The sequence below is a fragment of the Branchiostoma lanceolatum genome, chromosome 2 (genome assembly GCF_035083965.1).
Source record: "Branchiostoma lanceolatum isolate klBraLanc5 chromosome 2, klBraLanc5.hap2, whole genome shotgun sequence".
Classification (NCBI taxonomy): Eukaryota; Metazoa; Chordata; class Leptocardii; order Amphioxiformes; family Branchiostomatidae; genus Branchiostoma; species Branchiostoma lanceolatum.
Window position 1 is genome coordinate 32,237,445 of NC_089723.1, and position 23,169 is coordinate 32,260,613.

General features: G+C 44.8%; 1 protein-coding gene across 1 annotated transcript in view; it reads right to left on the reverse strand.

Annotated features, from left to right (window-relative positions):
- LOC136426979 (SCO-spondin-like) overlaps window positions 1–23,169 on the reverse strand; it is a 48,297-nt gene that overhangs the window by 11,844 nt on the left and 13,284 nt on the right. The window contains exons 2-11 of the mRNA XM_066415699.1: window positions 9,462–9,555; window positions 7,627–8,004; window positions 6,931–7,104; window positions 6,234–6,407; window positions 4,716–5,093; window positions 4,006–4,179; window positions 3,306–3,479; window positions 2,606–2,779; window positions 1,088–1,465; window positions 378–551 (exon numbers count right to left, since the gene is read on the reverse strand). Of these exons, the coding sequence (XP_066271796.1) occupies window positions 378–551; window positions 1,088–1,465; window positions 2,606–2,779; window positions 3,306–3,479; window positions 4,006–4,179; window positions 4,716–5,093; window positions 6,234–6,407; window positions 6,931–7,104; window positions 7,627–8,004; window positions 9,462–9,534 (2,251 nt within the window). The 5' untranslated portion in view covers window positions 9,535–9,555. The remainder of the gene's footprint in view (window positions 1–377; window positions 552–1,087; window positions 1,466–2,605; window positions 2,780–3,305; window positions 3,480–4,005; window positions 4,180–4,715; window positions 5,094–6,233; window positions 6,408–6,930; window positions 7,105–7,626; window positions 8,005–9,461; window positions 9,556–23,169) is intronic.

Sequence of the window (23,169 nt, forward strand, 5' to 3'; positions counted from 1 at the left end):
AACCTGTACTGCTTCGTTCTGAGCACATACAAAAAGTCATGACCAGATTATGTTCAGAACATTCTGTAAAAGGAGAGGAAATTCCAAAGAAAGATGATCAGGTCAAATAATAGAACAGTCCTCTTTACCAACATCTTTACTCCCATACCAAATACACACATACATGTAATATTTACAACTTGTTGAGTTAGATAATGTCGATCCACAAATTTTAGGCTCTCTGATAAAAAAATGGAAGCTATGAAAGGAAATTTCCTTAGGTACTCCTGACTTGTATCTATAAGGACTCAGATACAGGGGCAAGCTTCTTTTGTCACAGGAGACCTAAGCTTATTAGAAGATGCAGGCACGACTATTCCAATATAACTAAGAGTTACCTGAACAGGACACCCCTGTGTCACAGGCCTGTGCCTCCTGAGCCAGTCCCACACAGTCTGCTCCGCCGTTAGCTGGTGCAGGATTGGTGCAGGTTCGGTCCCGAGTCTCCTCACCAACTCCACACGTCACACTGCAGGGGGACCATGGGCCCCAGTCAGACCAACCACCATTGACTACATGGAAAAAAGATTATTGCTGGAACAAACTGGAAGCACGTCTGTTGAGAAGGACTAATCTACTAGATATAATTTCTGACTAATGCATCTACAAGGACTCAAGCTTCTTTTGCTATTATGGCAGACTACTAAGGAGATGCAGGTACAAAATTTACTACCGGTACCTGGACAGGATAAAGCCTTGTGAACCTATAGACATCAAGGCACCGAATTTCAGGTTATTCTGGTTTAATACCTAGGCGCAGAAGCACATGTAATACTTTTTTTCGGCGTTACAGGCCTGTATGATTAAAAAAAAAACTTTAAATAAAAAAATGATCCGTAGGTATTTGCCCACTCATTAACCTCAATGCCAAATTTCATGTCAGTTGACTGAAAAAGGCCAGAGTGGAATCCATTTCATCAAATAGCAAAAGGTGGAAATGTAAGGAAAAGCAATGTATTTTACCTTCCATACATAAGGAGTGATATACAATTCGTCTGGATCAAGAGACTATTTCCAGTTCAAAGCTAGGAAACTGTGGTTCACTCACCAGTTACCGACTCCCCACAGTAGACCAGGCTGCATGTAGGAGCCGCGGGAAGTTTATACACGAAGTAGCCGGCGCTGCAGGCCCGCACCTGGATGGTTGTATGCCATCTGCAGGTGTTACCGCTCCAGTAGGCACACGCCTGGCGCGAGACCTCGCCGTCAGCAAGGGTGGGGTGTTGTCCGTTCATCCACATCGGGGCATCGGTGCCGCATCTGAACACGCTCGGTGGCGCCTCTGTAGGCATGACATTTCCGGCAGGACCCATGAAGCGGTACCACTCTCCGTTAAACTCTCTATCACAGTTATCCGCTGTACCGTCGTTCACCTGCTGGACGTTCCTCGATGTCTCATTCAGTACAATGTAGTCGCTGCATGGATCTGAAGAAATAAGAGTTGATAGATTCTGCTATAAGAAATTGACCCTCCAATAAGAATGTAAAATTAAGGAAGGGCTTTGGCGCAAGTAGAATACCTCACCAGCTGAGTACAAGGGAGGGGATTATCCTTTGTTTTAATGCAGGTTCCCAAAATAAACGTTTTCTGTCTAAAACCATTTCGGTTAAAAAAAGGAAAAGAATTATTATAATTTGGTATATCTTGAAAATATCATTTAAGTCCTGTGTGTATATGTCCAAGGATAAGTACCGTTAGATTACCTGAACATGTTGCTGAGGGGTCCAAAGTTTAATAATTATTTCCAGGTGTCATCAAGACCTGCCCACCTACTAAACATCAAGACTTTAGGCCTTTTCGGGTTATCTAGTCGGCATACACATTTTTCATTTTATTTTATTTATACAGGGAAAAATACACTCAGGCAAGCTTGTTTTTCAGGTACCCCTGGCTTCACATATAAAAACACAAACTACGACTATCGTTACAAAATAACAATAATAACTAGAGTTCCACGAACACCTTATTTTCTCCAAATGATATAGCTGTTAGCTGTTACTTATTTATTTATCTATTCACTTATGTTTCTGTCATAATCACAAAAGTCACACAAGTCATGTGTATGGCTTTTATATCACCAAATACAAAGGATTTGTAATTTTTACACATTGATATGCAAATAAAATCGAAATGTGTAGCTGAAATAAGGATGAATACCATTGTCTACAAAAAGATGCAAAGGAGCTAAAACCTGTACTGCTTCGTTCTGAGCACATACAAAAAGTCATGACCAGATTATGTTCAGAACATTCTGTAAAAGGAGAGGAAATTCCAAAGAAAGATGATCAGGTCAAATAATAGAACAGTCCTCTTTACCAACATCTTTACTCCCATACCAAATACACACATACATGTAATATTTACAACTTGTTGAGTTAGATAATGTCGATCCACAAATTTTAGGCTCTCTGATAAAAAAATGGAAGCTATGAAAGGAAATTTCCTTAGGTACTCCTGACTTGTATTTATAAGGACTCAGATACAGGGGCAAGCTTCTTTTGTCACAGGAGACCTAAGCTTATTAGAAGATGCAGGCACGACTATTCCAATATAACTAAGAGTTACCTGAACAGGACACCCCTGTGTCACAGGCCTGTGCCTCCTGAGCCAGTCCCACACAGTCTGCTCCGCCGTTAGCTGGTGCAGGATTGGTGCAGGTTCGGTCCCGAGTCTCCTCACCAACTCCACACGTCACACTGCAGGGGGACCATGGGCCCCAGTCAGACCAACCACCATTGACTACATGGAAAAAAGATTATTGCTGGAACAAACTGGAAGCACGTCTGTTGAGAAGGACTAATCTACTAGATATAATTTCTGACTAATGCATCTACAAGGACTCAAGCTTCTTTTGCTATTATGTCTACAAAAAGATGCAAAGGAGCTAAAACCTGTACTGCTTCGTTCTGAGCACATACAAAAAGTCATGACCAGATTATGTTCAGAACATTCTGTAAAAGGAGAGGAAATTCCAAAGAAAGATGATCAGGTCAAATAATAGAACAGTCCTTTTTACCAACATCTTTACTCCCATACCAAATACACACATACATGTAATATTTACAACTTGTTGAGTTAGATAATGTCGATCCACAAATTTTAGGCTCTCTGATAAAAAAATGGAAGCTATGAAAGGAAATTTCCTTAGGTACTCCTGACTTGTATCTATAAGGACTCAGATACAGGGGCAAGCTTCTTTTGTCACAGGAGACCTAAGCTTATTAGAAGATGCAGGCACGACTATTCCAATATAACTAAGAGTTACCTGAACAGGACACCCCTGTGTCACAGGCCTGTGCCTCCTGAGCCAGTCCCACACAGTCTGCTCCGCCGTTAGCTGGTGCAGGATTGGTGCAGGTTCGGTCCCGAGTCTCCTCACCAACTCCACACGTCACACTGCAGGGGGACCATGGGCCCCAGTCAGACCAACCACCATTGACTACATGGAAAAAAGATTATTGCTGGAACAAACTGGAAGCACGTCTGTTGAGAAGGACTAATCTACTAGATATAATTTCTGACTAATGCATCTACAAGGACTCAAGCTTCTTTTGCTATTATGTCTACAAAAAGATGCAAAGGATCTAAAACCTGTACTGCTTCGTTCTGAGCACATACAAAAAGTCATGACCAGATTATGTTCAGAACATTCTGTAAAAGGAGAGGAAATTCCAAAGAAAGATGATCAGGTCAAATAATAGAACAGTCCTTTTTACCAACATCTTTACTCCCATACCAAATACACACATACATGTAATATTTACAACTTGTTGAGTTAGATAATGTCGATCCACAAATTTTAGGCTCTCTGATAAAAAAATGGAAGCTATGAAAGGAAATTTCCTTAGGTACTCCTGACTTGTATCTATAAGGACTCAGATACAGGGGCAAGCTTCTTTTGTCACAGGAGACCTAAGCTTATTAGAAGATGCAGGCACGACTATTCCAATATAACTAAGAGTTACCTGAACAGGACACCCCTGTGTCACAGGCCTGTGCCTCCTGAGCCAGTCCCACACAGTCTGCTCCGCCGTTAGCTGGTGCAGGATTGGTGCAGGTTCGGTCCCGAGTCTCCTCACCAACTCCACACGTCACACTGCAGGGGGACCATGGGCCCCAGTCAGACCAACCACCATTGACTACATGGAAAAAAGATTATTGCTGGAACAAACTGGAAGCACGTCTGTTGAGAAGGACTAATCTACTAGATATAATTTCTGACTAATGCATCTACAAGGACTCAAGCTTCTTTTGCTATTATGGCAGACTACTAAGGAGATGCAGGTACAAAATTTACTACCGGTACCTGGACAGGATAAAGCCTTGTGAACCTATAGACATCAAGGCACCGAATTTCAGGTTATTCTGGTTTAATACCTAGGCGCAGAAGCACATGTAATACTTTTTTTCGGCGTTACAGGCCTGTATGATTAAAAAAAAAACTTTAAATAAAAAAATGATCCGTAGGTATTTGCCCACTCATTAACCTCAATGCCAAATTTCATGTCAGTTGACTGAAAAAGGCCAGAGTGGAATCCATTTCATCAAATAGCAAAAGGTGGAAATGTAAGGAAAAGCAATGTATTTTACCTTCCATACATAAGGAGTGATATACAATTCGTCTGGATCAAGAGACTATTTCCAGTTCAAAGCTAGGAAACTGTGGTTCACTCACCAGTTACCGACTCCCCGCAGTAGACCAGGCTGCATGCAGGAGCCGCGGGAAGTTTATACACGAAGTAGCCGGCGCTGCAGGCCCGCACCTGGATGGTTGTATGCCATCTGCAGGTGTTACCGCTCCAGTAGGCACACGCCTGGCGCGAGACCTCGCCGTCAGCAAGGGTGGGGTGTTGTCCGTTCATCCACATCGGGGCATCGGTGCCGCATCTGAACACGCTCGGTGGCGCCTCTGTAGGCATGACATTTCCGGCAGGACCCATGAAGCGGTACCACTCTCCGTTAAACTCTCTATCACAGTTATCCGCTGTACCGTCGTTCACCTGCTGGACGTTCCTCGATGTCTCATTCAGTACAATGTAGTCGCTGCATGGATCTGAAGAAATAAGAGTTGATGGATTCTGCTATAAGAAATTGACCCTCCAATAAGAATGTAAAATTAAGGAAGGGCTTTGGCGCAAGTAGAATACCTCACCAGCTGAGTACAAGGGAGGGGATTATCCTTTGTTTTAATGCACGTTCCCAAAATAAACGTTTTCTGTCTAAAACCATTTCGGTTAAAAAAAGGAAAAGAATTATTATAATTTGGTATATCTTGAAAATATCATTTAAGTCCTGTGTGTATATGTCCAAGGATAAGTACCGTTAGATTACCTGAACATGTTGCTAAGGGGTCCAAAGTTTAATAATTATTTCCAGGTGTCATCAAGACCTGCCCACCTACTAAACATCAAGACTTTAGGCCTTTTCGGGTTATCTAGTCGGCATACACATTTTTCATTTTATTTTATTTATACAGGGAAAAATACACTCAGGCAAGCTTGTTTTTCAGGTACCCCTGGCTTCACATATAAAAACACAAACTACGACTATCGTTACAAAATAACAATAATAACTAGAGTTCCACGAACACCTTATTTTCTCCAAATGATATAGCTGTTAGCTGTTACTTATTTATTTATCTATTCACTTATGTTTCTGTCATAATCACAAAAGTCACACAAGTCATGTGTATGGCTTTTATATCACCAAATACAAAGGATTTGTAATTTTTACACATTGATATGCAAATAAAATCGAAATGTGTAGCTGAAATAAGGATGAATACCATTGTCTACAAAAAGATGCAAAGGAGCTAAAACCTGTACTGCTTCGTTCTGAGCACATACAAAAAGTCATGACCAGATTATGTTCAGAACATTCTGTAAAAGGAGAGGAAATTCCAAAGAAAGATGATCAGGTCAAATAATAGAACAGTCCTCTTTACCAACATCTTTACTCCCATACCAAATACACACATACATGTAATATTTACAACTTGTTGAGTTAGATAATGTCGATCCACAAATTTTAGGCTCTCTGATAAAAAAATGGAAGCTATGAAAGGAAATTTCCTTAGGTACTCCTGACTTGTATCTATAAGGACTCAGATACAGGGGCAAGCTTCTTTTGTCACAGGAGACCTAAGCTTATTAGAAGATGCAGGCACGACTATTCCAATATAACTAAGAGTTACCTGAACAGGACACCCCTGTGTCACAGGCCTGTGCCTCCTGAGCCAGTCCCACACAGTCTGCTCCGCCGTTAGCTGGTGCAGGATTGGTGCAGGTTCGGTCCCGAGTCTCCTCACCAACTCCACACGTCACACTGCAGGGGGACCATGGGCCCCAGTCAGACCAACCACCATTGACTACATGGAAAAAAGATTATTGCTGGAACAAACTGGAAGCACGTCTGTTGAGAAGGACTAATCTACTAGATATTTCTGACTAATGCATCTACAAGGACTCAAGCTTCTTTTGCTATTATGTCTACAAAAAGATGCAAAGGAGCTAAAACCTGTACTGCTTCGTTCTGAGCACATACAAAAAGTCATGACCAGATTATGTTCAGAACATTCTGTAAAAGGAGAGGAAATTCCAAAGAAAGATGATCAGGTCAAATAATAGAACAGTCCTTTTTACCAACATCTTTACTCCCATACCAAATACACACATACATGTAATATTTACAACTTGTTGAGTTAGATAATGTCGATCCACAAATTTTAGGCTCTCTGATAAAAAAATGGAAGCTATGAAAGGAAATTTCCTTAGGTACTCCTGACTTGTATCTATAAGGACTCAGATACAGGGGCAAGCTTCTTTTGTCACAGGAGACCTAAGCTTATTAGAAGATGCAGGCACGACTATTCCAATATAACTAAGAGTTACCTGAACAGGACACCCCTGTGTCACAGGCCTGTGCCTCCTGAGCCAGTCCCACACAGTCTGCTCCGCCGTTAGCTGGTGCAGGATTGGTGCAGGTTCGGTCCCGAGTCTCCTCACCAACTCCACACGTCACACTGCAGGGGGACCATGGGCCCCAGTCAGACCAACCACCATTGACTACATGGAAAAAAGATTATTGCTGGAACAAACTGGAAGCACGTCTGTTGAGAAGGACTAATCTACTAGATATAATTTCTGACTAATGCATCTACAAGGACTCAAGCTTCTTTTGCTATTATGGCAGACTACTAAGGAGATGCAGGTACAAAATTTACTACCGGTACCTGGACAGGATAAAGCCTTGTGAACCTATAGACATCAAGGCACCGAATTTCAGGTTATTCTGGTTTAATATTACATGTAATACTTTTTTTCGGCGTTACAGGCCTGTATGATTAAAAAAAAAACTTTAAATAAAAAATGATCCGTAGGTATTTGCCCACTTATTAACCTCAATGCCAAATTTCATGTCAGTTGACTGAAAAAGGCCAGAGTGGAATCCATTTCATCAAATAGCAAAAGGTGGAAATGTAAGGAAAAGCAATGTATTTTACCTTCCATACATAAGGAGTGATATACAATTCGTCTGGATCAAGAGACTATTTCCAGTTCAAAGCTAGGAAACTGTGGTTCACTCACCAGTTACCGACTCCCCGCAGTAGACCAGGCTGCATGTAGGAGCCGCGGGAAGTTTATACACGAAGTAGCCGGCGCTGCAGGCCCGCACCTGGATGGTTGTATGCCATCTGCAGGTGTTACCGCTCCAGTAGGCACACGCCTGGCGCGAGACCTCGCCGTCAGCAAGGGTGGGGTGTTGTCCGTTCATCCACATCGGGGCATCGGTGCCGCATCTGAACACGCTCGGTGGCGCCTCTGTAGGCATGACATTTCCGGCAGGACCCATGAAGCGGTACCACTCTCCGTTAAACTCTCTATCACAGTTATCCGCTGTACCGTCGTTCACCTGCTGGACGTTCCTCGATGTCTCATTCAGTACAATGTAGTCGCTGCATGGATCTGAAGAAATAAGAGTTGATAGAATCAGTTGAAAGAATTTGGCCACCCAATTGGGAGGTAGACCTCAGGAAGAGGTTTTTGTGTCAAGTGGCATCCTTTATGTTAGTAAACAGCTGAGTACAAGACAGGTGGTTAGCCTTTGAATTGTTTAGAATATGTATAAATGAACAGCTAGTGGTCCCACAAATTATCGTTAACAACCCTAAAACAACGCGAGGACACATTTCCTTATTTGAAACAAACTGAGCTAACAGCAAACAGCCGAAAATAACCTAAAACAACTGAAAACAAGAGTTCCACGACCTCATATCTCCATGAACAATTCTATTTATGCAAATGACTTACACATTTACATAATATTCGCTTAATCATAAACACATTTATCTTACTTACACATGTTGCAATATTGACAGTCCTTTTATTTCCAATTTGATGAATTTCGGTGTTTTGCATTAATTATGCAAATCAGGAATTTATTTGCATAATTTGTTGATGCTCCACTCTCCATTAATTACATATGTTACATGTATTTGAGTCTTATAATGGAAAACACTGCAAATATAGATTTTCCTCATTAGCTATGCATATTAAGTCCCAATTAGCATAATTTGCACTTCATGGTGTATATCTCTGTCTAAGCTACCTGCCTACTAAATATCATGGAAATCCTTTGTTCCTTTGTTCAGTTATTTTCCATTGAAGATTTTCACAATAACGCCCCTGCAGTTCCAAAGCAAGCTGCAAGGGGGCCCAAACCTACACCACTCCATTATTACATCACAAGCTATCTGCCACCAAAAAATCAAGACCAAAGCACGTCCAGGTCAAAAGATACAAAAACTTGAAGTTCTGCTGCAGTACCAAGGTACTCAGTACCAAAATCGACCTTGAATTTTGGCTTCACAACACCCGCCCACATAACAAATATCATCGTAATCCATCCAGAGGTTCTTGAGTTATGCTGACTACAATAGTCCGGAAACACACACACAGAGACACACACACACACACACACACACACACACACACACACACACATACAGACACGGCAAAACAATATCTCAATTTTTCATGGAGATAATAACCAGACAATCAATAAGAGTTAGGATCGGAGACTTCATACATGTACCTCCATGAAATAGTTTGATTATGGAAATCATGACTTCGAAATTTACATGATATATGCATGGGTATGTACACCTTCAAGACACATACATATTTGTACAAATAAAAAATTCCCGCCATTACTACTATCGACAACACATCTTTAGATGAATGTGTTCAAAATTCATTCATCAAACCAGACCACTCTCTGGCAAATAGCGGTGGAGCGCCGTGAATTCGAGCGCGTAAAAAAGTGTATCATGCTGGGGACGCTCCCGTAATATACTGTTATAGACTGCTGCAATGATATTAGAAACCAACTAGTATGAAAAATGTCTGGAACAAAATCTAACCTTGACCAGTCACGCCAGTGCCCATAATGATGAGGACTAGCAGCCCCACGGGTACCGACACTCTCGGGTCCATCGTTTAACCAGGTTAGCTCACCTGGAATAAGGAGTGAGAATGATTACCTAAATACTTGGCACAGTTCGTTTGGCTACATAGGAAAATAACAGACAATGAGGATGGTTATTTTTGTGCATATTCAACAAAAGAAGTAAATACCCGTTGCACAGTGACATGCTTGGAACGCCCGGGACGATTGCAAATATGTCCAATCACATGTAGCATTTGTTCTACATGACTTGTGTAGCTGGCATCTGAAAATGTCCAACTATTCGACGTGACTTGGAATGCTCAGCAGCGCCCGCGGTGTGACGACCAACTTACACCCCATAGTGCACAAAATGATGAAATAGACACCGAAAAATTATGGCACCAAGATTAAGGCCCGGTTTAATTTACATATGCATTTTCAAGCACACTTGGAGCACACTCAACCCAAGTCCGACTCATGATCAGCGGACTGTGTAAACAAAAATCTAGGGTACTCAAGTCCCCCTTTCCCGGACTCGATGGAGTCGACTCGGCGTCTACTCCCTGCGAGTTACGCAATTGCCAATGCTCAGGTCAGCGGTCATACAAAGGTCAGTGAAGGTAGAAAAACGACTTGAGTTCGACTTGAGTATGGTTTTGAGATCACTCAAATCAAGTCCGGGAAAAGGGTACTTGAGTACCCTACATTTCTGTTTACACAGTCCAAAATCGACTTCAGCTGAGTGTGCTCCAAGTGTGCCTAAAAATGCATGTGTAAACTGGACCAAAGCTTAGCCTTACAAGAATGTTTATTCGACATTTCTATGCTGCCGTGCACGTGGGAAATTCAGTTGAGGAACACCGCTAACATGTCGCGGTGCACAGACATTACCTTGTTGGTAACGCGCACTTACCTAAGTATGTAAGGCCATCGCCAATGCAGCCTTGTGATTCAAAAGGTTAGTGCTACGCATCAGAGCAGAAGGATCTACCTCGTTGTCTTTCAAAGTAACAGCCCTGAGGCGTCCGCGTCCGACCATTGATAGGTGCACATGCCCTGACACACACACACACATGTACACACATGCGATACCTAATAAAGTGCTGCAGGTCGAAAAAAGCTGCTAGGGGGCCGGGCCGAAACCGACGTGACCTCAATGCCATCCTAAGAGCTGTCTACCATCGAAATATCGCTCCCATAGGCATAGCATGTACATGACGCTAGATAGGGAAGCTGGACTTTTGCTAGTGCTGTAGTATCATAGAAATCCGCCAGGTGATCCATAATTGAGCTTGTCCTTTGTTTTGCCAAAACCTACCTACATACCAAATCTCATAAAGAGCCATCCATAACAGACCTCATCTTTACGAAAAATTGTAAAAAAATTATCAAGAGATAAACAAATTAATACATGCATATGAACCATTTACAAACCAGGAATTGAGTGTTGCCCCTTCATGAAGGCCCATGGGGTGTGATGCATGATGGAAATCATCCCTTAACTTAACGTAGTTCTAAACTGCAGAGGGGGGAGTTATTTGCCAAAAAAATTTTAGGAAGTAAAAATGAATACTTATTACAGTATACGATAAAGTATCCACTAGTCCCGTGCGCATCAAAAAGTATTGAGTATTCCACTAAATTCCCCAGGTGATCCTTTATTTTCTAGTTAATTGAATTAAACAACCTCAGCCTATGCCTGAATGCAATGTACCTGTCAAGGCCTGACAAAAGTTAGGTTACACAAAGAATATCAGGGGGGTTAAGAAAAATTGTCTTGTTATGTGTTCCTTTATATCTTATTATCACATAGCTAGATGGCGTCGACCAATCAGAAGCCTCCATTGCCCATGTGTTATGGGGCCATAACACACCTGCGTTATAACACACCACTTATTCCATTTTGTAGATGGGGGTGTCTTTTCGATGTATCTTTAATTTACCCTTGTTTAGAAAAAACATATTTTCTCAAAATTCACAAAATCTTCTTAGAATACATGACAAAAATGAACAAATTTCAATCTAAGGGAAATTTAAACCAGAGGACTAGAAACAAATTTTTTCACACCCCTACCGAGAGAGTGGAACCGTCCGCAGACGATAGTTGTTGCAAATTTGTCGGGCATCATCACCCGTCCCACAGTTTTACGTTGAGGAACTGATAGACGCCGACTTAGTCAGTTTTCGGGTCATGGGAAGTTGGGGGAGACGCCCAGGAACATGATTCAGCAGTTGAGAGGCAAGGAAGCTGACGAGTGTGACCAACAAGAAGCAGCGGGCCACACAGCTAGAGTCCCCTACCCACTCATCACATTGTATTTCCCGAAGTAGCAAATCTTGGCAGACAAAGAAATCGCCCATAAAACCTCCTACGTTTCTACCCAAGAGGACCCCAGGCCGGTATGTTCACGTTTCTGGGGGGTTTTGCCTGGCGAAAATTAAATTATTGCCGGCAAAGTGATGTCGCCATGTTCAAAACAAACGCCCCCCTCCCCAGGGCGAACACGTAACTTCCCCAAACCGATGTGTTGGCATCGAAAGAATTACGGTCAAAATCGCCCAAATTCTTACAGGTTTGTACCTACAATGATCTCGGCTCGATATGTGTACGCTTCTGTGGGATTTCTTTTCCGGCTTGAGCAATAATTATCCGGGAAAACTACAAGGATCTACAAGCAAAGGGGAGGTAAACATGCACGATTCTTACCACACCTAGGCGTCTAACAACCCGTCAATTTATAACCGTGTGGGCTCAAAGACAAGTCACCTCTTGTTTACATTGGATTATATGAAGATCATATGGCAATGGATTGATTTTACATGTATAGTATTGAATAAAGAATCTATGTATTATACAGAAATTTGTCTCTCTTATATGTGTCAGCTTAGATAGTCTATGTGATAATAACGTTAATGACCCGACTGTTCTTCGATGTATATGGTGCTGGTCATGTGCTATAACCACCGAATAAAACCACCGAGTGAGCGAAGCGAACGAGGTGGTTTTATTCGGTGGTTATAGCACATGACCAGGCGTTATGACACCAAATACACCTCGGGGCGGGTCATTAACCCTTAATTAACAACTGGCCTTGTTATTGTGCTTAACCCGCCCCCCTCCCCCATTCATGCCAAAAATATTCACGGTGAAGGAAGTGAGTATACGTATAGGGAATACACGGGTAAGGTCTGCACGGGTTTAGTGAGTTAAATATTATTTTACAAAACACACCTTGTGTTATTCACCACAAGCGGAATTCTGTAAAAAGTCGGCTGGTTATGTATTCATTGATACATAATCTAGTGGAAAATATCACTCCCTTCTAGAGTTTAGGACTCCTTTAAGTATTAGTTCCTATGGGATAATTGCTGGCCTTGCTGGCGCATGTTTCGTGTAAGACATCACGAAATCGCCGGCAGGGGCAGCCAGGGGTGCGGGCTGTTTCATGCTTTCCACCCGAGTGCCATAACCTGGTGTGAGCGCCAAAGACTCGCTTTCATGTAAGACATCACGAAATCGCCGGCAGGGGCAGCCAGAGGTGAGGGCTGTTTCAAGCTTTCCACCCGAGTGCCACAACCTGGTGTGAGCGCCAAAGACTCGCTTTCATCTAAGGCATCACGAAATCACCGGCAGGCGCAGCCAGGGGTGCCGGCTTTTTCAGGTCCTGTACCCGAGTGCCCGTCCATGTGTGAGCGCATGGGACGGGGTAAGACATCACGAAATCGCTCGGCAGTGTGACAAGACAGACCTTTGAATGGACTGTAGTTCGCTGTAGTAGCGTAGTTGGGTAGTCGGTCTTGCCGTTGGGAGGCTAGCGGGTGGGGTGCTTGTACTTGGTCCGACATGTCCTACCTGTCGTGGAAACATTTGTAGACGACCGTGCGGACGGCTCTATAAAAAAAACACCTTTGAATGGGCTGTAGTTCGCTGTAGTTGCGTAGTTGGGTAGTCGGTCTTGCCGTTGGGAGGCTAGCGGATGGGGAACTGCTTGTACTCGGTCCGACATGTCCTACCTGCCGTGGAATTATTTGTCGACGACCGTGCGGACGGCTCTATGAAAAAAAACGACCTTTGAATGAGCTGTAGTTCGCTGTAGTTGCGTAGTTGGGTAGTAGGTCTTGCCGTTGGGAGGCTAGCGGGTGGGGTGCTTGTACTTGGTCCGACATGTCCTACCTGCCGTGGAAACATTTGTAGACGACCGTGCGGACGGCTCTATGAAAAAAAAGACCTTTGAATGAGCTGTAGTTCGCTGTAGTTGCGTAGTTGGGTAGTCGGTCTTGCCGTTGGGAGGCTAGCGGATGGGGAACTGCTTGTACTTGGTCCGACATGTCCTACATGCCGTGGAAACATTTGTAGACGACCTTTAATGGGCTGTAGTTCGCTGTAGTTGCGTAGTTGAGTAGTAGGTCTTGCCGTTGGGAAGCTAGCGGATGGGGAACTGCTTGTACTCAGTCCGACATGTCCTACCTGCCGTGGAAACATTTGTAGACTGTTTCAAGCTTTCCACCCGAGTGCCACAACCTGGTGTGAGCGCCAAAGACTCGCTTTCATGTAAGGCATCACGAAATCACCGGCAGGCGCAGCCAGGGGTGCCGGCTTTTTCAGGTCCTGTACCCGAGTGCCCGTCCATGTGTGAGCGCATGGAACGGGGTAAGACATCACGAAATCGCTCGGCAGTGTGACAAGACAGACCTTTGAATGGACTGTAGTTCGCTGTAGTTCGTAGTTGGGTAGTCGGTCTTGCCGTTGGGAGGCTAGCGGATGGGGAACTACTTGTACTCGGTCCGACATGTCCTTCCTGCCGTGAAAACATTTGTAGACGACCGTGCGGACGGCTCTATGACATGACAGACCTTTGAATGGGCTGTAGTTTGCTGTAGTTGCGTAGTTAGGTAGTCGGTCTTGCCGTTGGGAGGCTAGCGGATGGAAAACTGCTTGTACTCGTTCCGACATGTCCTACCTTCCGTGGAAACATTTGTAGACGACCGTGCGGGCGGGTCTACGGCATGACAGACCTTTGAATGGGCTGTAGTTCGCTGTAGTAGCGTAGTTGGGTAGTCGGTCTTGCCGTTGAGAGGCTAGCGGATGGGGAACTGCTTGTACTCGGTCCGACATGTCCTGCCTGCCGTGGAATTATTTGTCGACGACCGTGCGGACGGCTCTATGAAAAAAAAGGCCCTTTAATGGGCTGTCGTTCGCTGTAGTTGCGTAGTTGGGTAGTAGGTCTTGCCGTTGGGAAGCTAGCGGATGGGGAACTGCTTGTACTCAGTCCGACATGTCCTACCTGCCGTGGAAACATTTGTAGACGCCCGTGCGGACGGCTTTATAAAAAAAAACGACCTTTGACTGAGCTGTAGTTCGCTGTAGTTGCGTAGTTGGGTAGTCGGTCTTGCCGTTGGGAGGCTAGCGGATGGGGAACTGCTTGTACTCGGTCCGACATGTCCTAGCTACCTGCCGTGAAAAACATTTGTAGACGACCGTGCGGACGGCTCTATGAAAAAAAAGACCTTTGAATGAGCTGTAGTTCGCTGTAGTTGCGTAGTTGGGTAGTCGGTCTTGCCGTTGGGAGGCTAGCGGATGGGGAACTGCTTGTACTCGGTCCGACATGTCCTACCTGCCGTGTAAACATTTGTAGACGCCCGTGCGGACGGCTCTATGAAAAAAACGACCTTTGAATGAGCTGTAGTTCGCTGTAGTTGCGTAGTTGGGTAGTCGGTCTTGCCGTTGGGAGGCTAGCGGATGGGGAACTGCTTGTACTCGGTCCGACATGTCCTACCTGCCGTGGAATTATTTGTCGACGACCGTGCGGACGGCTCTATGAAAAAAAACGACCTTTGAAAGAGCTGTAGTTCGTTGTAGTTGCGTAGTTGGGTAGTCGGTCTTGCCGTTGGGAAGCTAGCGGATGGGGAACTGCTTGTACTCGGTCCGACATGTCCTACCTGCCGTGGAAACATTTGTAAACGACCGTGCGGACGGCTCTATGAAAAAAACAACCTTTGAATGAGCTGTAGTTCGCTGTAGTTGGGTAGTTGGGTAGTCGGTCTTGCCGTTGGGAAGCTAGCGGATGGGGAACTGCTTGTACTCGGTCCGACATGTCCTAGCTACCTGCCGTGAAAAACATTTGTAGACGACCGTGCGGACGGCTCTATGAAAAAAACGACCTTTGAATGAGCTGTAGTTCGCTGTAGTTGGGTAGTTGGGTAGTCGGTCTTGCCGTTGGGAGGCTAGCGGATGGGGAACTGCTTGTACTCAGTCCGACATGTCCTACCTGCCGTGGAAACAGTTGTAGACGCCCGTGAGGACGGCTCTATGAAAAAAAACCCTTTGAATGAGCTGTAGTTCGCTGTAGTTGGGTAGTCGGTCTTGCCGTTGGGAGGCTAGCGGATGGGGAACTGCTTGTACTCGGTCCGACATGTCCTACCTGCCGTGGAAACATTTGTAGACGACCGTGCGGACGGCTTTATGAAAAAAAAAACGACCTTTGAATGGGCTGTAGTTCGCTGTAGTTGGGTAGTTGGGTAGTCGGTCTTGCCGTTGGGAGGCTAGCGGATGGGGAACTGCTTGTACTCGGTCCGACATGTCCTACCTGCCGTGGAATTATTTGTCGACGACCGTGCGGACGGCTCTATGAAAAAAAACGACCTTTGAATGAGCTGTAGTTCGCTGTAGTTGCGTAGTTGGGTAGTAGGTCTTGCCGTTGGGAAGCTAGCGGATGGGGAACTGCTTGTACTCAGTCCGACATGTCCTACCTGCCGTGGAAACATTTGTAGACGCCCGTGCGGACGGCTTTATAAAAAAAAACGACCTTTGACTGAGCTGTAGTTCGCTGTAGTTGCGTAGTTGGGTAGTCGGTCTTGCCGTTTGGAGGCTAGCGGATGGGGAACTGCTTGTACTCGGTCCGACATGTCCTAGCTACCTGCCGTGAAAAACATTTGTAGACGACCGTGCGGACGGCTCTATGAAAAAAAAGACCCTTAAATGGGCTGAAGTTCGCTGTAGTTGGGTAGTTGGGTAGTCGGTCTTGCCGTTGGGAGGCTAGCGGATGGGGAACTGCTTGTACTCAGTCCGACATGTCCTACCTGCCGTGTAAACATTTGTAGACGCCCGTGCGGACGGCTCTATGAAAAAAAAGACCTTTGAATGAGCTGTAGTTCGTTGTAGTTGCGTAGTTGGGTAGTCGGTCTTGCCGTTGGGAGGCTAGCGGATGGGGAACTGCTTGTACTCGGTCCGACATGTCCTACCTGCCGTGGAATTATTTGTCGTCGACCGTGCGGACGGCTCTATGAAAAAAAACGACCTTTGAAAGAGCTGTAGTTCGTTGTAGTTGCGTAGTTGGGTAGTCGGTCTTGCCGTTGGGAAGCTAGCGGATGGGGAACTGCTTATACTCGGTCCGACATGTCCTACCTGCCGTGGAAACATTTGTAAACGACCGTGCGGACGGCTCTATGAAAAAAACGACCTTTGAATGAGCTGTAGTTCGCTGTAGTTGCGTAGTTGGGTAGTCGGTCTTGCCGTTGGGAGGCTAGCGGATGGGGAACTGCTTGTACTCGGTCCGACATGTCCTAGCTACCTGCCGTGAAAAACATTTGTAGACGACCGTGCGGACGGCTCTATGAAAAAAACGACCTTTGAATGAGCTGTAGTTCGCTGTAGTTGGGTAGTTGGGTAGTCGGTCTTGCCGTTGGGAGGCTAGCGGATGGGGAACTGCTTGTACTCGGTCCGACATGTCCTACCTGCCGTAGAATTTTTTGTCGACGACCGTGCGGACGGCTCTATGAAAAAAAACGACCTTTGAAAGAGCTGTAGTTCGTTGTAGTTGCGTAGTTGGGTAGTCGGTCTTGCCGTTGGGAAGCTAGCGGATGGGGAACTGCTTGTACTCGGTCCGACATGTCCTACCTGCCGTGGAAACATTTGTAAACGACCGTGCGGACGGCTCTATGAAAAAAAAAACCCTTTGAATGAGCTGTAGTTCGCTGTAGTTGGGTAGTCGGTCTTGCCGTTGGGAGGCTAGCGGATGGGGAACTGCTTGTACTCGGTCCGACATGTCCTACCTGCCGTGGAAACATTTGTAGACGACCGTGCGGACGGCTTTATGAAAAAAAAACGACCTTTGAATGGGCTGTAGTTCGCTGTAGTTGCGTAGTTGGGTAGTCGGTCTTGCCGTTGGGAGGCTAGCGGATGGGGAACTGCTTGTACTCGGTCCGACATGTCCTACCTGCCGTGGAATTATTTGTAGACGACCGTGCGGACGGCTCTATGAAAAAAAACGACCTTTGAATGAGCTGTAGTTCGCTGTAGTTGGGTAGTTGGGTAGTCGGTCTTGCCGTTGGGAAGCTAGCGGATGGGGAACTGCTTGTACTCGGTCCGACATGTCCTACCTGCCGTGGAAACATTTGTAGACGCCCGTGTGGACGGCTTCATGAAAAAAGACGACCTTTGAATGGGCTGTCGTTCGCTGTAGTTGCGTAGTTGGGTAGTCGGTCTTGCCGTTGGGAGGCTAGCGGATGGGGAACTGCTTGTACTCGGTCCGACATGTCCTACCTGCCGTGGAAACATTTGTAGACGACCGTGCGGACGTCTTTATGAAGAAAAAAAACGACCTTTGAATGGGCTGTAGTTCGCTGTAGTTGCGTAGTTGGGTAGTCGGTCTTGCCGTTGGGAGGCTAGCGGATGGGGAACTGCTTGTACTCGGTCCGACATGTCCTACCTGCCGTGGAATTATTTGTCGACGACCGTGCGGACGGCTCTATGAAAAAAAACGACCTTTGAATGAGCTGTAGTTCGCTGTAGTTGGGTAGTTGGGTAGTCGGTCTTGCCGTTGGGAAGCTAGCGGATGGGGAACTGCTTGTACTCGGTCCGACATGTCCTACCTGCCGTGGAATTATTTGTAGACGCCCGTGTGGACGGCTTCATGAAAAAAAAACGACCTTTGAATGAGCTGTAGTTCGCTGTAGTTGCGTAGTTGGGTAGTCGGTCTTGCCGTTGGGAGGCTAGCGGATGGGGAACTGCTTGTACTCGGTCCGACATGTCCTACCTGCCGTGGAAACATTTGTAGACGACCGTGCGGACGGCTCTATGAAAAAAAGACCCTTAAATGGGCTGTAGTTCGCTGTAGTTGCGTAGTTGGGTAGTCGGTCTTGCCGTTGGGAGGCTAGCGGATGGGGAACTGCTTGTACTCGGTCCGACATGTCCTACCTGCCGTGGAAACATTTTCAGACGACCGTAAGGACGGCTCTATGAAAAAAAAGGACTTTTGAATGAGCTGTAGTTCGCTGTAGTTGCGTAGTTGGGAGTCTTGCCGTTGGGAGGCTAGCGGATGGGGAACTGCTTGTACTCGGTCCGACATGTCCTACCTGCCGTGAAAACATTTGTAGACGACCGTGCGGACGGCTCTATGAAGAAAACGACCTTTGAATGAGCTGCAGTTCGCTGTAGTTGGGTAGTTGGGTAGTCGGTCTTGCCGTTGGGAGCTAGCGGATCGCGAACTGCTTGTACTCGGTTCGACATGTCCTACCTGCCGCGGAAACATTTGTAGACGACCGTGCGGACGGCTCTATGAAAAAGCGACCTTTGAATGAGCTGTAGTTCGCTGTAGTTGCGTAGTTGGGTAGTCGGTCTTGCCGTTGGGAGGCAAGCGGATGGGGAACTGCTTGTACTCGGTCCGACATGTCCTACCTGCCGTGGAAACATTTGTATATATAGACGACCGTGCGGACGGCTCTATGAAAAAAAAACGACCTTTGAATGAGCTGTACCAAACAATTTTACAAATTAATATGTGTTCTTCTGAACTTCTTCATATTGACCGAAACGGTCTGTTCACAACTTGTCAGAACCTATATTCAAAGAATATAACAAACTCCTCTGGCCTTGCTATCAAAACAACCGTTCCTCCCGAATGATTTGTAGCATATTAGCAACGCTATATATAATTCCAATGTATCACTTCATGTGTGGTGTTGCATGAGGGCATGAGGTTAGGAGATCAGTCACAAAATAAGCATAGACTTGGTGTACATTTAAATCGGTACAGTACCGGTACTTCATGATCCGGTATTTTGGACCGGTACCTAACCGATTTTCACGGTACAGTACCGGTACACAGTACCGGTACTCAGCACTAGTACACACACTACACAAAAAGAACATAATAGACGTTGATAAAGGTTAGACATCCAGGTAATAAGATATGCCAAAACTACCGACGAAAGATAGCGGATGCTGCCTGAAACGTCTGACTGTTTCAAAATTTTATCCAGTTGCTTGAGTAACTATTTTTATTATAATAATAGACGTTTGTTTGGACGCTAGGAAAAATCTTTCCTCCAGTCTTTTGGAGTGAATATGTGCTACATTTTTTTAAATATTGTTGGGTAGGACGAATACTCTCTCTTTGCAGCCATGGGCTGAATTGCGAGGCGGAGTTGAATTGCGAGGGCCTGGAGCGACTGCCAGTCGGCGCGCAGATGACCTCAATGCGACAATTCCCCATGTGCGGCTATAGGACTGTGGATTTTAAACCACTCACATCGGGAAGGCCCCCACTCTATTCGATAAGCGTGGTGTGTTCTTTAACGTGCTCGAAGTGTGGCTCTCCTCAAATACAGGACCTCCATCTAACGTCCTATCCGAGGCACGTCCCTAACTGAAGCTAGGTACTTATTTACACCTGAGTGAAGTGAGGAAAGTCGTGTGAAGTGCATTTCTCAAGGGCACAACATCGGGGCATACCGGCGGTTTCTATTAAATTCTAACCTCTCGGCTGTGGGTGAAACACCCTACCGATTGCGCTACACGATGCCACCTGCATTGTCGCTTTCCAAAACATAGTCTCACTTGTCTGTTTCGCTGCTATTCGAGTTCTGTCCGCGAAACGATTTTGAAAAATCCGGCACAAGTTCACTTAGGTATTGACATATCGAACATGTAGCACACATACACACATAAACTTAACTATCTACTCTTGTGGAGTACGATACAAACGCGAAATCGTATGGCACAGTATACCGGTAGGTGTTTTTTTTATTATTGATAAGAAAATAATGTTGAGAATCGTTTCAGGATTATCTATTAATTTTCAAAGGTCTGTTATTCTTTTAATTGAACATCAGCACTTTCCACCACTTGCGCATTGTATTTATACTTAAACTGTTTGATACTTTCCCGAACACATTTGAGCCCTTGAAAACACCCCGCACATCAGCATCTGAGGAGCGTTACAAGATAACATTGTCAAACATCTTTCTTGAATCCACATTTAAAAATGGAACAAAATCCCCTATCTTATATGATCAGAATCTGATGGACTGGTGACACTGACCACGTGTTTCGTACAGGCAGACTGCCACTTCTTTTTAATGATACCATCATCATAGCTTGTCGCTGTTTCTCTACACCCAGTCCAATGCCGTTTCCTTGGCTTCTCGAAGGTCTGTGTCTGTATACAGGTAACTGAAAGTCTGCAGCTATGCATCAGATGTTTTAGGGTTTGGGGGTCCTCATCGCAGCTGCAGACTGCACTGTTGGTCTTCCCTCACCAATATCAAGCATAGCATAGCAAAATCGATCTGTGCGTGCAAGCAAACCTAAGGATACTAAACGGAAGGATGGCTGGCGATCTACAGGGAAAATCCTGGCATCAACCCCGCGGCAGCAGCACTGTAGACTATATGATTTCCAGCCAGTCCTTTATCCCACATATTCTATCTTTTCGTGTTAATCCGCTTACGCTATTCTCAGACCATTGCATGATTTCGACTTTGATTCACTCAAATCCAAGAAAGCACAATTACGAAGAAAAACAAAAAAGCCCAAACTCCAAACCTCTCCCCAAACGGTTCCACTGGAATGAAAAATCCACCGAAAAATTCATCTTTTCACTTAGTAAACCTAATTTTACCGAAGACTTCACACTCTCTCCTCTATTTGCCTAAAAACCACAAACGCAATGGAAATCGAAACACATGTCTCCAAATTTAGCGCTATTCTAAGGGAGGCGGGCGGACAGTCGCTCTGTTTAAAAAGAATTAGGAAGCGCCCTCAAAGAATGCAAAACAAGAAATGGTTTGACAAAACATGTAAGGAAATGAAGCGTGAAGTGAAAAACATTGCCTCTCTATTAGAAAAAAATCCATCTAATCCAGTAGTTAGGGGTAGGTTCTTTCAATGTAAAAAAGAATACAAGAAATTACTGAAAAAGAAAAAACGGGATTTTCATCAACAAATTATGAATCAGTTATCATTATAAAAGGAAAGAAATCCAAGTGCCTTCTGGGACTTAATCAATAAACTAAAACCAGAAAAGACAGTTGAGGATAACCAAATTTCTGACGAGGAATGGTAAAAGCATTTCAAAAATCTAGACAAATTCCCAAACAGCTCTGTAGATAACTGTCTTCTAAATCATAATACACATTCAAACATCTTTTTCGTCCACCCCTTCAAACGCATCTGTACTTGATTGCACGATCACCTTAGAGGAATTAAACGCTGCAATCTCTAAACTAAAGAACAACAAATCAAGCGGAAATGACAGCATTCTAAATGAAATGTTAAAATCTGGCAAAATGCAGCTAAAAGAACCTCTTCTCATGACAATTTCTTTAACACTTGTTTGCAAAATGGTTATTTTCCACAAGAATTGTCAGTCAGTCACATTGTTCCCATCCACAAGTCAGGAGACACCTCCCTGCCAGACAACTACAGAGGCATCTCGATAATTAGCTGTTTAGGGAAATTATTCTCATCTACTTGTTTTGAACTTACATCTAGTTAAATTTTCTGAACAAAACAACCCAATCAAGCCGGATTTAGGAAAAAACTTCAGAACCACTGATAACCTGTTTGTTTTAAGCACACTAGTTACAAAATACCTGAGCATTGTTGTTTGTGATCTGTATGAACTCACTAGATGCTTGTTTACCATTGTCTGTTTTGCCTGTTAAATATGCCGATGACCTCACCAACACTGAACTACTGATAGGGTCACTACCTGGGCAGACCCAGAGAGCGCTGGATTCTGTTCCTGAATGGGGTGAAGGGTTTTCACTGTCAGCGAATGCGAAAAAAAAAATATCATCATAAGTGCTAGAAAAAAGGAGAATGTCCCCACCCCACCCCATCCTTCAATAGAAGGCCACCCGATTGAACGTGTCACAACATTCAAACTTCTAGGTGTATTCATTTCGTATGATATGACTTGGGACGCCCGTGTCCAGTATATGCTTACTAAAACTCGCCCAAGAATGTATTATTTAACTGTAGCTAAGAAGGCTTGTTTTGTCTACAGATGTGCTTACACGCATTTATCTAGTATCCATACGTCCCTTACTTGAATATGCCAGCCCGGTTTGGGTAGGCCTGTCCAAACGCCTATCACACCTGCTCGAAAGTGTACAAAAATGATGTTGTAAGATTATAGATATCCCCATAGAGTATCTGTTTTCTCTGCCTTCAAGGCGGGACCAGGCCACCTTGCGTACACTACAAAATATAATAAAGGATCCTAATAACCCTATGCTTGCTTTTGTGTCCAAACCATAGCAGATTCTCTTGGACAGAGAAAGCAGATGGTTTGAAGGGGGAGTCAAGGAAGCCGTGCACATCAGGTCCCGCTCTCCGTCCCTCAACCGTGATCAAGGACGCCATAGACTCCCTCCAATCTACAACTCTCTCGTCCAGT